We start from the raw sequence: 16,977 nt of genomic DNA, 5'->3' as shown, positions 1-16,977 counted from the left end.
GGTGGTTAGAGCGTTGGACTAGTTAACTGTAAGGTTGCAAGATTGAATCCCCTGAGCTGACAAGGTAAAAATATGTCGTTCTGCCCCTGAACAAGGCAGTTAACCCACCGTTCCTAGGCCGTCATTGTGTGTTCTTAACTGTGTTCTTAACTGACTTGCCTAGTTAAATAAGGATTAAATAAAGGTGTAAAAAAATTAAAAATAATCGGCCAAATCGGTGTCACCGATTTCCGATTGTTATGAAAACTTGAAATCGGCCCTAATGATGTTCGAATATTAGGTTAGGGAAAGGCTCTTTTTGGCGCGAGCAGCTGCGTCCTGTAAGCACAGTTGTTATCTGCCTTGGACATCAATGACTGTCATATGCATTTACACATTTGCGTGCTTAGTTCGACAGCTACTGAAGGAGAGGACGCATCAATTCAGTCACAAAAACATAGAGCTATTTTCAGCAGAGGGAAATAAAATTCTATGAGAAAAAACATTAGCGACCGGCGGTTCGAAGCGCTTGAATCGATTTTCTGATTGATTCATGCTACATTTGGTTCGGTTTGGGCTGGGGACATTTTGTTAGTCCCCACAAGGTCAAATGCTATTTCTAGGGGTTTAGGGTTAAGATTAGAATTTGTGTTAGGGTTAGAATTACGTTTAGGGTTAGTTTTAGGGTTAGGGTTAAGGTTAGGTTTTTGGGTTAATGTTAGGGTAAGAGTACGGGTTAGGGTTAGAGGTTAGGGAAAATAGGATTTTGAATGGGACTGAATTGTGTGTGCCCACATGGTTAGCTGTACAAGACTGTGTGTGTGTGTGCGTGTGACAGCGAGGAGCCATGCAGTAGCCTACCTGCTGGGAGCACCATAGTGAACGGACTTGACCTACATTCTTTTGTAATGTTGTTTTTTTGTCCAGTCTCTGTGTCAAGGTGGATAAAAAACACAGAATTAAATATCACATATCATTCTAATAGTATTAAAAGTACAGTGTACATATAATGTATGTCTATGTGTAAAACCATCTTTCTTTTCCAAGGTGTGTAACATCCAGCTTAATTCATTGGCCCAGGCCCAGATCCACTACAACGGCAAGACTCACCAAAGAAGGCTTCGCCAGTTCAATCTCGCCAAGGCCTCCAATGCCGCGCACACACACACAGGTACTGGACACACACACATACACACATTTCAGTGGTCTAACTTGCATCTATGTTGGTGCTCCTCAAATATGTGTGTGACTGTGTATATGCATAAGTGTGTGTGTGTGTGTGTGTGTGTGTGTGTGTGTGTGTGTGTGTGTGTGTGTGTGTGTGTGTGTGTGTGTGTGTGTGTGTGTGTGTGTGTGTGTGTGTGTGTGTGTGTGTGTGTGTGTGTGTGTGTGTGTGTGTGTGTGTGTGTGTGTGTGCGTGCATACCATGACCTTGCTTCTTTGGGGAAGAGCACTCGAGTCTCGGTCACTTTAAATTAGACCAAAGACAACTGCACCCTAGAAACATTAGGTAAAAAAAACAAGAGAAAACAATATATAACTTATCTTTGAGATAGATAAATATGCTAAATAAATGTGTAGGTTGGCTCACTGCAAGTAAAAATCCTAAAAAGAACAAGTATTTGAAGTAAAATAAAAGGCAATTTATTCTTCAAATTGTGGACTCACCGACAGCAAAAAGAGGTGTTTTCGCGGTAGCTTATTTCTTATTTACGTCATATCCCAAATTCTGTTTCTGTGACAAGCCATTAATTAACTGAAATCGTCTCCCTGTGTCGCTCAGTCAGCCATACTGGGTACGTTCACATGCACACAGTAATGCAATTATTGTGAATAGTCAGATTAATATAATAGTTTACATGCTTTGCAAGACGAACGATTTCCCTAAATAAACCTGTTTACATGGACACGTGAAATCATGCTACCGATGGGACTTTGATAAATCCAGAAAATTGTCAATCAAAATAAATGGTCTACCACAGCGACCATGTTATTTTTGGGAAGCCTATTGGATTCTGAGTCCGGACATATAAAGTTTGTATGTGAAAACAATTAGCATACTTTCAGTTTTTACGAACTCACTTCACTTGCGGATAAGATTGAGGCTTGCCCTGCTGGTGTTGGCACATGTGCAGATCAAATACACTGCTGGAACTCACACTAAGGCATTAATGTGTCCTAATAATTTGAAAGATTGCTCAGAAAACCGGGTGTTTTAATCGCGTATGCTTACTTAGATTATGACCGATTAAGATAAGCACAGTAAGGTGTTTACATGATTAATACCATACTCGGCCTACTGCCATAAGCAGTTTAATATGTAGCTATTAGTGTGCATGTGAACATACATTACAGGTCAAAACCTTTGAACACCTACTCATTCAAGGGTTTTTATTTATTTTTTACTATTTTCTACATTGTAGAATAATAGTGAAGACCTCAACACTATGAAATAACCCATATGGAGTCATGTAGTAACCAAAAAAAGTGTTAAACAAATCTAAATCTATTTTATATTTGATATTCTTCAAATAGCCAGCCTTAGCCTTGATGACAGCTTTGCACACTATTAGTATTCTCTCAACCAGCTTCACCTGGAATGCTTTTCCAACTGTCTTGAAGGAGTTCCCACATATGCTGAACACTTCTTGGCGGCTTTTCCTTCACTGTGCAGTTCGTCTCATCTTAAACCATCTCAATTTGTTTGAGGTCTGGGGATTGTGGAGGCCAGGTCATCTGATGCAGCACTCCATCACTCTCCTTCTTGGTCAAATAGCCCTTACACAGCCTGGAGGTGTGTGTTGGGTCATTGTCCTGTTGAAAAACAAATGATAGTCCCACTAAGCTCAAACCAGATGGGATGGCGTATCGGTACAGAATGCTGTGGTATCCATGCTGGTTAAGTGTGCCTTGAGTTCTAAATAAATCACAGACAGTGTCACTACCAAAGCACCCCCACACCATAACAGCACCTCTTCCATGCCTTACAGTGGGAAATATACATGCAGAGATCATCCGTTCATCCACACTGTGTCTCACAAAGACACGGCGGTTGGAACCAAAAATCTCCAATTTGGACTCCAGATCAAAGATCTAGTAGTGTTTTTGTCTTCCAGCAATTCGACCATGAAGGCCTGATTCACACAGTTCCCTATAAACAGTTGATGTTGAGATGTGGAGAAACTTTCAAAGTTCTTGAAATTTCCCATATTTACTGACCTTCGTGTCTTAAAGTAATGATGGACTGTCGTTTCTCTTCACTTATTTGAGCTGTTCTTGTCATAATATGGACTTGGTCTTTTACCAAATAGGCTATCTTCTGTATACCACCCCTATCTAGTCACAACACAACTGGTTGGCTCATACACATTAAGAAGGAAAGAAATTCCACAAATAAACTTTTAAGAAGGCACACCTGTTAATTAAAATGCATTCTAGGTGAATAACCCATGAAGCTGATTGAGAGAATGCCAAGAGTGTGCAAAGCTGTCATCAAGGCAAAGGCTGGCTATTTGAATATTTTCAAATATAAAATAAATTGGTTTAACACTTTTTTGGTTAGTACATGATTCCATGTGTGTTATTTCATAGTGTTGATGTATTCACTATAATTCTACAATGTAGAAAATAGTAAAAATAAAGAAAAACCCTTGAGTGTGTAGGTGTTCTAAAACTTTTGACCGGTAGTGTACTCACTGACCATCTCAACCAATCAGCAAGCAGAGAACATGTTCACTGCCTAGTGAGGCAATTGACAAACAGTGATGTCTAGTACAGGGGTGTATTCACTAGGACCCAAACGGAAGCAAACGGGGCGAAATGGAGAGGGACCTACCGGAACGAGAAACTCTAGTTTTAGTTGCAAAATGATTTCTGTTGCAAAATGTTTTGTTACGGTTTGCTACGGTGTGCACTAATCAATAGGTTTTGATGTGCCTATTGGACTGATTATGAAGCTATAAATTATAAACTCTCACAATGCATTGCGTCACATGACCCTTTGCAGTAATGATTACGATAATGATTGTGGTAAGCCACCCCTGCCTTCTTGGATCATCATCAGTAGAGTTTTATGTAACTGTAGCAAATTGCATTGTATATTTTTAGACACTGGTTTAATGTCTTGGCTCCATTGCCAAAGGCATTGCACAGGTAATATCTTTCACAATGTAAATCTGTGTGTGTGTGCATGCGTATGCGGGTGTGTGTTGGCTAAGTGTGTTATAGTACAGAGATTCTTGTAGGAGTTAAAGACCTCCACATATTTTGAAAACACTGAATCTCTCCTTTTGAAGTCAGACGGTTTGTCATAGTCGTGCATCTCACTTCCAGAATGGCTCTTTACCCTCCAGGTAAAAGTGAACCTTCCACACAGACCTAGGATCAGCTCACCTGCCCAAAACCTTACCTTAACCATTAGGCGTGAAAATGTTGAACTGCTCTTCTTATCATTATCTGTGGCAACTTTGTCCAGGAGTCAATAGGAGACATAGGATGAAGAAGCCTATATAGATGCTAATCTGATCAGCTTTGCATTACCCCCTAATGGTTAGGGTTGATATAAGGTTGGAGCTGATCCTAGACGTATTCCTAAGGAATGAGATGGATCCCAGGGAAGGGGCTCCATCCAGTAGGTTCCTCAGTCCTGGGGAAGAGCAGCAGATATACTCATTCATTCCCAGGCTCCTGCCTTCCTCTGGCGCCTGACTCTTGTTCCGCTTCCCACACCTGAGCCTGCCCTTCCGCCGTAAGCTTCCCACTTGACTGGACAGTGGACATCTCTCCCCTCGTTCCCAAGACTCACATGAGCTTATTCTCAGTGGCAGCTGGTTTGTCTGTGTGTCTGTGAGAGTGAATGTGTGTGTGCTCTTTAAGCATTTTACTGCAGTGGGCTAAATCAAGAGTGTTTCTTGGTAGTCTTAAACAAATCTACTTTGAGACAAAAATATACACCTCACACACATGGTTATGGGCTTAAATAAAGAAGACACCTGTACCATGTCAGGTAGAATTGAAATGTATTCAAGTTTACGTCCAAATATTACACTTAATATACACCACATAAGATTGTGACATAGAAACACCAGATTTTCAGTGTGTTTTTTAAATAATGTTTATTAATTATGAAAAATATTAATAACTTTCCACCCATGAGGCCACTAGAGGGCCATTTGGTCATTTGACTGCAGGGTACTAATCATTTCCTCCAGACTGCTCTGCGAGTTTGCTTAGATTTGTGTAGACACACACCTTCAGGTGACCTGAAAAAGCCCATAATCATCTTTGCTCGGGGGCTACTGTATATGTATCAAGCTTCTCAGAGTAGGAGTGCTAGGATCAGTTCCCCCTATCCATCTAGTTGTATTAATTGTGATCTAAAAGGCTACATTGATCCTAGACCAGCATTCCTACTCTGAAACGCTTGATTAGAACAGCCCCTGGTCTTTGCTCATTGGGTGAGTATTTTTGTGGGAGAGAAATGGATACTTATCACAGGGATCATCAACTAGATTCAGTAGCGAGACAATATTTTCTTGAGCGGATGGTCAAGGGACCGGAACATAATTACAAATCATTTGTAGACTGCAAATTGACTGCAAGAAGCCCAAACAGATATAATGTTTCACTAAAACATAATCATTTCAAACCTTGCTTGCATTTGGATACGATCACATGGCTCTCTATTATGAGTGGGAATACTTGGGAACAGATTTCTTCAATTAAAATCACTTGGATCTGATTTCCTGGTTTCCTGATTTCCTTACAGCCTTTTCTGTCCAACAATGAAAATCCTTCTTCTTTTTTTTGCTCGGAAAACTTGGTGCACCAAATAAAATCACCTAGTTGGGGAACCCTGCCCTATCACGTGAGAGTGAGACTCATGTGTCCGTAAAATTAGGTAACGTTGTTTCCTGGATGGACTACCCCAGTGACAAATCTAAGGACAAAGTGGTCTTGGCAGCCCTGTCAGCAAGCTGGGGCAAAATAGATTCAAAATACCACACATACACTTTTAATAGCATGCTTTCCCGCTGCAAATCCTCTCTTTCAAACACACACAGGCACGCATGCACTCACACTTTCTGATGTCAACAGCCTTTGAAAATGAGGGTCTGCCACGTGTATTAACCCCCTAGAGTCCATTGACATTTACATTTTAGCAGACGCTCTTATCCAGAGCGACTTACAGGAGCAATTAGGGTTAAGTGCCTTGCTCACAGGCACATCGACAGATTTTTCACCTAGTCAACTCTGGGATTCAAACCAGCAACCTTTCGGTTACTTGCTCAGCACTGGCCCAACACTCTTAACCGCTAGCCTACCTTATGCCCATGAACTATTGCTTTCTCGAGTGCTTACCCTCAATAGCTCAGGGAACCTGGGCACCTGGAACAGGCAAATACTAACGTCAACACTTGCTACAGTGGTCCCTAAGAGTAAGCCAGGCCTGAAATGCTACCCCTATATTATTATATTATATTATATTATATTATGACAACATAATAAAAAAACTCCCCTTCCAAATCTGTCTGTTGAAGCTATAGGTATCCGTGTTTTGTTTGCATTGGCTTCGTCTCAATCATCTGCGTTGAAAAGTGGCAGAGCTACTGTGCATTTGATGCATTTTGCATCAAAAATGATACTGTGGCAAGTGACACTGCTTCTTGAATGTCCAATATCTTGAAAACATGACTGCTGAACTGTATTAACAGTGGACAAAGAAAAAAAAAATGTTTTTGTGGATTTTTCCGTTAAGCTCTCTCTCTCTCTCTCTCTCTCTCTCTCAGTGTGATAACTGTCATAGGGTTTTTTCCGTTGTACTGAATTATTGCATAACATTCATTACCTCCGGTGCATATTTGAACCGTTTCAAGAACCATAAACTGTATGTGCATTTTCAGATCATTACTTATTTTGTATTTTATAAGTTCATTGTAATGCCCAGAGTTGTCAACTGACATGGAAATGTATTGTACCTGTTGTCTTTTTATAGTCTGCATGTAATACTGTATCAAGACTTTGCATGATTCATATCCACTAATTCAAATCAAAGTTTATTGGTCGCGTACAAAGTTTAGCATATGGTATAGCGTATGCAAATATCCCCCCACCCCCACCCAAACAATATAGAATTATAATCAAATAAAGAAATGTCGGAACTGATCCAATTAGCAACCAAATAGCACTGTAACAGTAATACAAATGCAATCTATATACAACAGATTACAGTAAATATACTAAGAATAATATTCACAGCAGTATATATATTAGGGTGAAGCTATGTCAAGAATCCAGTGTATAAAGAAATATGCGGTGTGTATAAACAGTGTAACTACTATAAAAAGTAGTAGTAGAGTAGTAGTAGAGTAGTAGAAATATTACAAGGAGCTATGTCAAGAATACAGTATTTAAATATACAGTGTGAAACAGGAAGTGTCCAGTGGTTTAATGTCTCTATGACATGAGACAGCAGCATTGGCTCTGTGTGCGTGTGTGTGTGCGTGTGTGTGTGTGTGTGTGTGTGTGTGTGTGTGTGTGTGTGTGTGTGTGTGTGTGTGTGTGTGTGTGTGTGTGTGTGTGTGTGTGTGTGTGTGTGTGTGTGTGTGTGCGTGAGTCCGGCTCTGGCCCACCTTTACTGTCTCTGTCTACCAGACGGCAGCCGAGTTAACAGTCCATAGCACGGGTGACTGAGGTCCTTAAATGATTTTCTTGGCCTTTCTTTGACACAGAGTGCTGTTAATGTCCTGGAGGGTAAGCAGTGTGTCACCAGTGATGCGTCGAGCTGACCACACCACCCTTTGGAGGGCCATATGTGACCCACCACCTGGATTCGGTCCTATGTAACAACATTTTAAATGGTGTTTTTACATTGGATAAAAGTAGAGGCTCAGAGCTAGAAAATTTTAAATATACTGCATTTGAGGAACAATGGGGAAGTAATTCTGCTTTGAAAGTTGATAAACGTGTAACACCACTTTTGAGAAAATGGCCCGTGAATGTTTTGGAACACCTACTGGAGAGCTCTTCTTTGTCTACACCCATTCAGCATCATTCACACCCTCTTAAGCCTCAGCCCCACCCATCTCTTTAAGAATTCACGTTAGGGCATGTGCAAAACAGATTGAATAAGGTAGAGTAGTAAACGACCAATGAGTTCAAGACTAAAAGTGGTGAAAGTAGTAGCAAAAAGTACTAATAAAAATACACTTTATCCAGTCCTTGGCCTATATCTTAATCTGATTTTAGTGCAGGTCATGTTGTTCTTCATATTACTGTCTCTGGTAAACACACACTATATAAAATCAACGTTTTTTTGTCACATGCACAGGATACAGAAGGTGTAAACGGTACAGTGAAATGGTTACTTGCGTAATGGAGTCTTTTGTGTAGACATGTAGCTAGCTAAACAATGAACCATAATCCCAACTCTAATGCTGCGTTCAAAACAACTGGGAACTCGGAACTGGGGAATCTCTGACTTCAGTGCGTTCAAAACAACTGGGAACTCGGAAAAAAACAAGCTCCTACTGGGGAAATGTATTTGAAAGGTCATCCAACAACTTCCCAGTCAGGAACTCAGGCTTCTTTCTAGAACTCAGACTTTCCAACCTGAAGATCACTGACATCATGATTTGACCTTGTATTTTTCCGAGTTCCCAGTTGTTTTGAAAGCGGCAATACTACCATGCTTGAATCTGCAGGTACAGTAGCTAAAGCTAACCAACTAGGTTCAATTTTAGCTAGCAAGCTAACATTAGGCTAAATTAGCAATGCAAATAGATTTTTGAGATAGTAATAATATTACTACACATATCATACAAGTAACGTTAGCTAGCGAGCCAGCCAGCTAACATTACTTAGCTAGTTAACAGTAAGATATAACTTGCAATAAAATTAACTTTCTGACAAAATCGTTAAGTTATAATATCTGAAAATGTAGCTACTCTTACATGTATGAACGCTTCTCCCTCTCTGTCATAGATGCCATGGTTGCCCTTAGTTTGAAGATGTGGAGACAAGTGTTTTATAAGTGTTTTATAAAACAGCCTTCTGTGTTCTCTTTTTGACCCTCTCCATCATCTCTCTGCTTCCACCGGGCATTAAACTAATTTCAAAACTCGGTCAACTTCTTCTGTGAAAACAACTCTTTCTTCCCAATCACTGTCATCAGAAGACTCTATAAGTGTAAGTGCTTAGGAGGATTATTTAAGAAACTGTTTGAAGAGGTGGGGTTTCATATGTTTTCGTACGATGGGCAAGGACTCTGCTCTCCTAGCTTCAGGGGCAAGCTGGTTCCACCATTGGGGTGGCAGGACAGAGAAGAGCTCTAACCTCCTCCCTGTAGGCTTTCTCGTCATTGTTGATAATCAGGCCTACCACTGTTGTGTCATCAGCAAACTTGATGACTGAGTTAGAGTCTTGCATGGCCACACGGTCATGGGTGAACAGGGAGTATAGGAGAGGGCTGAGAACACATTCTTGAGGGGCCTACATGTTGAGGGTCAGCGAAGGTGGAGGTGTTGTTGCCTACCCTCACCACCTGGGGTCGGCCCGTCTGGAAATCTAGGACTCAAGGCCCTGAGCTTAGTGATGAACTTAGAGGCCACTATGGCGTTGAAAGCTGTAGTCGATGATCACAATTCCACTACACAACTAGAAATATACCATATCACCAACATTTTCCAAACTGAGAAATAGGGTTCTTCGGTTGAAGTGTTCATTTAACATACGCACAAACACACACACACACACACACACACACACACACACACACACACACACACACACACACACACACACACACACACACACACACACACACACTGAAGGGTGTGTCTGTGAATGGAGCGGTGCTGGCAGCTGGCGTGGGGGGGCACATCTGCCCTGGCGGTCTCCCTCGCAGGGCTGCGAATGGTTCACTGACCCTGCCACCGTGATGCCAAATGACAGCAAGGAGCCGAAGCCCGCGAGGATGGAGAGAAGGAGCTGTAAGGCCAGGAAAGAGATAGCAGAGTGGGTGGAGTGGAGAAGGGTTGGGGACAGATGCATGTACAGTTGAAGTCGGAAGTTTACATACACCTTAGCCAAATACATTTAAACTCAGTTTTTCACAATTCATGACATTTTATCCTAGTAAAAATTTCCTGTCTTAGGTCAGTTAGGATCACCACTTTGTTTTAAGAATAATAGTAGAGAGAATAATTTATTTCAGCTTTTATTTATTTCATCAATGGGTCAGACATTAACATACACTCAATTAGTATTTGGTAGCATTGCCTTTAAATAGTTTAACTTGGGTCAAATGTTTTGGGTAGCCTTCCACAAGTTTCCCACAATAAGTTGGGTGAATTTTGGCCCATTCCTCCTGACAGAGCTCGTGTAACTGAGTCAAGTTTGTAGGCCTCCTTGCTCGCACACGCTTTTTCAGTTCTGCCCACAAATTATCTATAGGACTGAGGTCAGGGCTTTGTGATGGCCACTCCAATATCTTGACTTTGTTGTCCTTAAGCCATTTTGCCACAACTTTGGAAGTATGCTTGGGGTCATTGTCCATTTAGAAGACCCATTTGCGACTAAGCTTTAACTTACTGACTGATGTCTTGAGATGTTGCTTCAATATATCCACATAAAGCAAAGCACCCCCACAACATGATGCTGCCACCACCGTGCTTCACGGTTGGGATGGTGTTCTTCGGCTTGCAAGCCTCCCCCTTTTTCCTCCAAACATAACGATGGTCATTATGGCCATTTTTTTTCATCAGACCAGAGGACATTTCTCCAAAAAGTAATATCTTTGTCCCCATGTGCAGTTGCAAACCGTAGTCTGGCTTTTTTATGGCGGTTTTGGAGCAGTGGCTTCTTCCTTGCTGAGTGGCCTTTCAGGTTATGTCGATATAGGATTAGTTTTACTGTGGATATAGATCCCTTTGTACCTGTTTCCTCCAGCATCTTCACAGGGTCCTTTGCTGTTGTTCTGGGATTAATTTGCACTTTTCTATGTTCATCTCTAGGGGACAGAACGTGTCTCCTTCCTGAGCGGTATGATGTCAGCGTGTTCCCATGGTGTTTATACTTGTGTACTATTGTTTGTACATATGAACGTGGTACCTTCAGGCTTTTGGAAATGGCTCCCAAAGATGAACCAGACTTGTGGAGGTCTACAATTTTTTTTCTGAGGTATTGGCTGATTTAGTTTGATTTTCCCCTGATGTCAAGCAAAGAGGCAGTTTGAAGGTAGGCCTTGAAAAACATCCACAGGTACACCTCCAATCGACTCAAATGATGTCAATTAGCCTTTCAGAAGATTATAAAGCCATGACATAATTTTCTGGAATGCTCCAAGCTGTTTAAAGGCACGGTCAACTTAGTGCATGTAAAAATCTGACCCACTGGAATTATGATACAGTGAATTATAGGTGAAATAATCTGTCTGTAAACAGTCGTTGGAAAAATGACTTGTGTCATGCACAAAATACAACTTGCAAAAACTACAGTTTGTTAACAAGAAATTTGTGGAGTGGTTGATAAACGAGTGTTAGTGACTCCAACCTAAGTATGTAAACTTCTGACTTCAACTGTATTGTTTTCTCATTCTGAAAGGAAATACTGAAAAGTGGATGAAAGAGAGTAATCATCTCTTTTTCACTTATTCTTCACTGCTTTAGGGTCAATGCACCACAGGTAAAAACAGGGTGGACAACAAAATGTTTCTGTAGCGTTTTTTTTTCTCGAAAAGCCGTCGGAATTCCAGTTGCACGATAGATCAAATAATCCAATAGTAAGTCAAATGTTTCCAAACGATGGCTTGATTAATGAAACGTAAAACATTTCATTTGTAGAATCCATAATGATATGACGCAAGGTAAACAAAGGTTCCAGTATTTCAGGTAAACAAAAAAATCAGGGTAAAACCTGTGGTTCAGAAAATGTACCCCTTCCCGGTATCCCAAACATTTACCATAACTTGTAGCCTTTACTTCCTATCTCTATATACCCAATAGACAGGTTGGCTGACAATGTCACGAAAATGATGTGAGAGCTTCGATGGGGCCTGAGGCTATCCATTGTTATTCTGAACTGTCAGATAGCTAACAACAATGACAAGAAGCTGCCGTGTGGGAAATCGTAGTTGGCTTGTTTCAGCTAGTTTTAGCTTGTCCTTGATACCATGTGTTGTTTTGAGGTGTTTTGACTGATTTCATGACAATGTAAGTATGGCAACTCTAACAATCTGTTTGAGAGACAAGAAGTGCTCATTGTGCACAAGTATTTGTATTTTCAATAAAGATTGGAGAGGAAATATAGTTTACATGTTGTCAACAATCTAAGCCAACCCCATTTGTTTTGCCCCATAATTGCACACTCGTCGGTTTTGTTGCTAAACAACCAACCCGTCTACAGTATATGTGGCTATCTTGGCAGGCCCACCTGTGCTGCCATCCTGTTAGAAGGTAACAGATTATTTTATTACAATGGTTAAATTGGATTTTCATTGTGTTCAATGGTGTTATTTGCCCCCTAGTGGCGCTTTCTGGTACTTAGAAAGACAATGCAAACGGGAAGTTCAGAATTTGTTTTGCACGCATAGAAGCAGCTACAAGCAACGCTACGGTGCAGGTCTTTCAATGTAGTTATTTCTTGTCACGCTTCAGCCTTGGAAAAATATTTGTTTGTAAGTTCGATTCAAGCATTTAGCTAATGATGATAATCTTGTTATTGATAGAGTTTCTTACATATCAATGTTGGTTGCATTTACTCACAAATTGCAATGCCTTTAATGTATGTCGTTAGCTGTATTACTTTGCTCATGCGTCATGCAAACAAATTGTAAAATATACAATACTGTAGTTTTGTTACTGTTTCTAGTGTAATATGCTTTGTTATTCTACATAGATGGTTATACATTATTAGAGTAATGAAAGGAGCAATTACCATATGGTTAACAATTAGCTATATGGTTTGGCATCATGCCAGATGCATGGTACCTTAGCGCGTGCTTTGTATTTATGCAACTTCAAATGTTTAATTGGGGATAGGGCTGTCTACTGCCCCCGCTGGAGTAATTGCGTGCCCATAGTAAACATATTATTTTTTTTGTCAAAAGTTGCTAATATATGCAAATAAAAAACTTTATTGAATAGAAAACACTATAAAGCTTCTAAAACCGTTTAAATTATGTCTGTATGTAAAGCAGAACTCTCAGGGCAGTCATTCTCCCAAACTCTCTCTTGTCATCAGAAAAGTTGGCCCAACTTTGACGTCATCGCCCCCACCCTTCCCAAGCACTTACAGGTCTGGGAACAGTCTCTCTGTCTTCAGCGCGATCTCAGCTTTTAATGGGGCTTCTCATTGTGAGAATCGCATGCTCACGAGAGTTTTGGCGGGCCGAAACCTTTCGGTCACGCGAAAAAACAGGTCACTTTTATGCGCGCTCTGCTCCGGTCCTGTCTTTTTTCCAAGATCGATTATATTATTCTGTTCGTCCTCACGATTGCTGTACACCTTTATAACATGTTAAAGCTTGATTATGAACTTAGTTTGATAAGTTTAGTCGACATATAATATGTAAGTTTGACGTTTTGGTGCGCATCCACTTGACTTTTGGCTACATTTCAACCGAAATGTGTCGTGTTTGAGAACCGAAAGACACAGACTGCAAAACTAAATGCTGTTTTTGGTAAGTATAATTCCTTCCAGGTCTTCTGATGGAAGAACAGCAAAGGTAAGGAAATATTTATGTGGTAAATTTGGGTTTGTGTGGACTCCAAGATAGAGGAGCCATAATGCTACTTTTTGAGCGCCGACTCATAGTATAGCCTAGTGAACGAAACCTGTAATGTTAAAAATAAATGTAACACAGCGATTGCATTCAGAAGAAGTGTATCTAACTATATATATGTAGAACATGCATATTTAGTCAAAGTTTATGATGTGTATTCCTTGTTAGCTGACGTTATCTGCCGGACCTATCGTCATTTCTCAGAACATTTGAGTAGCATTTTTTGAACGATGCATCATTGTAAACAGATATTTATGGATATATATAGCATATTATTGAAAAAAACATAAATGTACTGTGTAACATGTTATATTACTGTCATCTGATGAAGATTTCAAAAGGTTAGTGCATTATTTTTCTTTTAATCCTGCGTTTGTATGCAAATTAGCTGTGACTTCGGTGGTGGTTTGACATAAATATGTGCTATGTTTTCGCCGTAAAACATTTTAGAAATCTGACTTGCTGGGTAGATAAACAAGGTGTTTATCTTTCATTTGAGCCATTGGACTTGTTAATGTGTGGAGGTTAAATATTTTTAGGAATATTTTTGCGTTCCATGCGCCACCTTCCAGCTGAACGTGGGGGGGGGGGTGTTCCCAAATTGGAACCCTAGTCCCCTTCTGGATAACCTCTCTGGGAAAGGTGGGATGCTGGCCAACATCTGGTGAAATTGCAGAGCGCCAAATTCAAATGAGGGAAATAGTAATAATAAACATTCATGAAAATACAATTGTTATACATCGGTTCAAAGATAAACATCTTGTTAATCCAGCCGCTTTATCAGATTTCAAAAGGGCTTTACGGCGAAAGCATAACATGCGATTATCTGAGGACAGCATCCCGCATACAAAACCTATACAAACATTTTCCAACCAAGCAGAGGAGTCACGAAAGTCAGAATTAGCGATAAAATGAATCACTTACCTTTGAAGATCTTCATCTGGTTGCAATCACAAGGTCCCAGGAACACAATAAATGGTTGTTTTGTTCGATAAAGTCCCTCTTTATATCCCAAAAACTCTGTGTTGTTGGCGCGTTTTGTTCAGTAATCCACTGGCGCAAAGGCAGTCAAAACACGCAGACGAATACATCCTAATAGTACCGGTAAAGTTTGTCGAAACATGTCAAACGATGTTTAGAATTAATCCTCAGGGTGTCAATTATCTAAATAATCGATAATATTTCAACCAGACAATAGCGTATTCAATAGAAAGGAAAAACAACGAAGAGCGCGCACACAGGCACATGCGCAATCCAGTACTGCATGCTTCTCCAGTCCCCTGACCAAAAGGTTTCATTCTTCTTCATTTTTTAGAATACAAGCCTGAAACCATGTCTCAAGACTGTTGACATCTAGTGGAAGCCATAGGAACTGCAATCTGGGCCCTAACCCATTACATAGTCAATAGGCATTCAATGGAAAACCCACTCACATTAAAAAATTCCCACTCCCTGGATGGATTTTCCTTGGGTTTTTGCCTGCCATATCAGTTCTGTTATACTCACAGACATTATTCTAACAGTTTTAGAAACTTCAGAGTGCTTTCTATCCAAATCTACCAATTATATACATATCCTAGCCTCTGGGCCTGAGTAACAGGCAGTTTGCACGCTTGTCATCCAGACGTCAAAATACTGCCCCCTAGCCCAAAGAGGATAACCAAGAAAATAGGAAAACCGTTTCCAACCATGTTTATCATTCTTCTTTGGTGTATGGTAGATTGTTAGAAAGCTAAATGTCCTTCAAATCCCTGTCAAGAATTATGAGATCCAGTTAAACCAAAAAGAGGAAGGCAAAAAAGTGGTGCGTGTTACTTTGATTCTTTGTGGACATGGGTATTGTTGACAATTCAGCCATAGCTTTTCTTGAGTCAAGATGCAAGGTCATGAAATGACATTATTATCTTTGAGAGTTGAACCGATAGTTCAAGACAGTAGGAGAAACCTCACCTATTGACAAACCAATAAGAACAAGCTTTCTTCCCTTTTCTTGGTTGAACTGTTCTTGGCACCCATTCTCTCTCCTGTACACCCCTTCTTTTTAATTTCATCCCCAACTGGGGGGTCTTGAAATTGGATGCAAAATCAGACAACAAGAATCATTATAGAAATTATGGGGACGATTTTTGCCTTTGCCTCAATTTCCTGGAAGGTATTTACTTTCTAAAGGGGAAAATACAAATAGAAATTGGGGAGAAGCTTAAGAGGGAGAAACAATTTTGTAATTCTCCTTTAGAAATAGAAATGGAGATATGGATTTTCTCCTCAACAGTTCCTAAAAAAAAGGTCTGCATGGTAGAGCAACAAAGTAAGGATGTAAAGCTTGCCTTATTTTCTCCAGATTGTGCCACTGCAATACAGACACATACGCTTATGCATACACTTACACACATGCACACACACATACACGTGCACACACACACACTATATGAGTTGTGTGGCATGGAAATTAAGCTGGGCTGTGAAATAGGACATCTATCAGCTGGAGTTGAGGCGGTCTGGCCTCATTTCACAGTGGAGACTGGAGAGTGGTGGAAATTTTGAGGAGCTCCTTTGGGGAGCTGTCATAAGAAGCCATTCTCCACGGTTGAAGGCCTGGGGCGTAGAGAGTGATGGGAAGGTTCACGTTGTGTATGGAGGTTGCAATTTGGGTTCCAGCAGGTCATTTGTAGGTCAGAATATCAGTGTGCGTGTGTGTGACTAACTTTATGTTTCAGGAGTATTCTCTCTCTCTCTCTCTCTCTCTCTCTCTCTCTCTCTCTCTCTCTCTCTCTCTCTCTCTCTCTCTCTCTCTCTCTCTCTCTCTCGCTTTCCCATCTCTCCATTCTCATTCCATCTGGCCTTTTATCTTGGTTATTTACATAGGAGATGTCCTTGTCCATATGGCATCCACAGTACACCTCAACCGCTCCTGAAATACATGGATTTCCATACATCAGCAATTTACATTTTGAACACCCATACGAGGCATGCATGGATACATGCACACATACACACACGCTGGTTTACATAATCGGTTGGAGATGTGTACCCATCCGCTGTGCGGTCCAGTCCTCAAGTGATGGCACGTGCGGAGTAAGGTTTCGGCTCTGGGGCAACTTTGCAGATTTATTTGAATCCAGTACCTTCAAATCAAGTGTATAACTGTCAGTGCGTGTCAGTGTCGGCCTCCCCAGCCGCCTTTATTCGGGTCGACAGGGAGCCAGAGCGAAAACACA

General features: G+C 40.7%; 1 protein-coding gene across 1 annotated transcript in view; it reads left to right on the top strand.

Annotated features, from left to right (window-relative positions):
- The window catches only part of LOC118365305 (zinc finger protein 385B-like), a 133,523-nt gene that overhangs the window by 59,494 nt on the left and 57,052 nt on the right, over positions 1-16,977 (top strand). The window contains exon 3 of the mRNA XM_035747426.2: positions 1,027-1,150. Coding sequence (XP_035603319.2) covers positions 1,027-1,150 — 124 coding nt within the window. The remainder of the gene's footprint in view (positions 1-1,026; positions 1,151-16,977) is intronic.

This window comes from Oncorhynchus keta, chromosome 3 (assembly GCF_023373465.1).
Source record: "Oncorhynchus keta strain PuntledgeMale-10-30-2019 chromosome 3, Oket_V2, whole genome shotgun sequence".
NCBI classification, from domain to species: Eukaryota; Metazoa; Chordata; class Actinopteri; order Salmoniformes; family Salmonidae; genus Oncorhynchus; species Oncorhynchus keta.
Note: the sequence above shows the minus strand (reverse complement) of the source record. Positions and strands in the feature narration are given on the sequence as shown.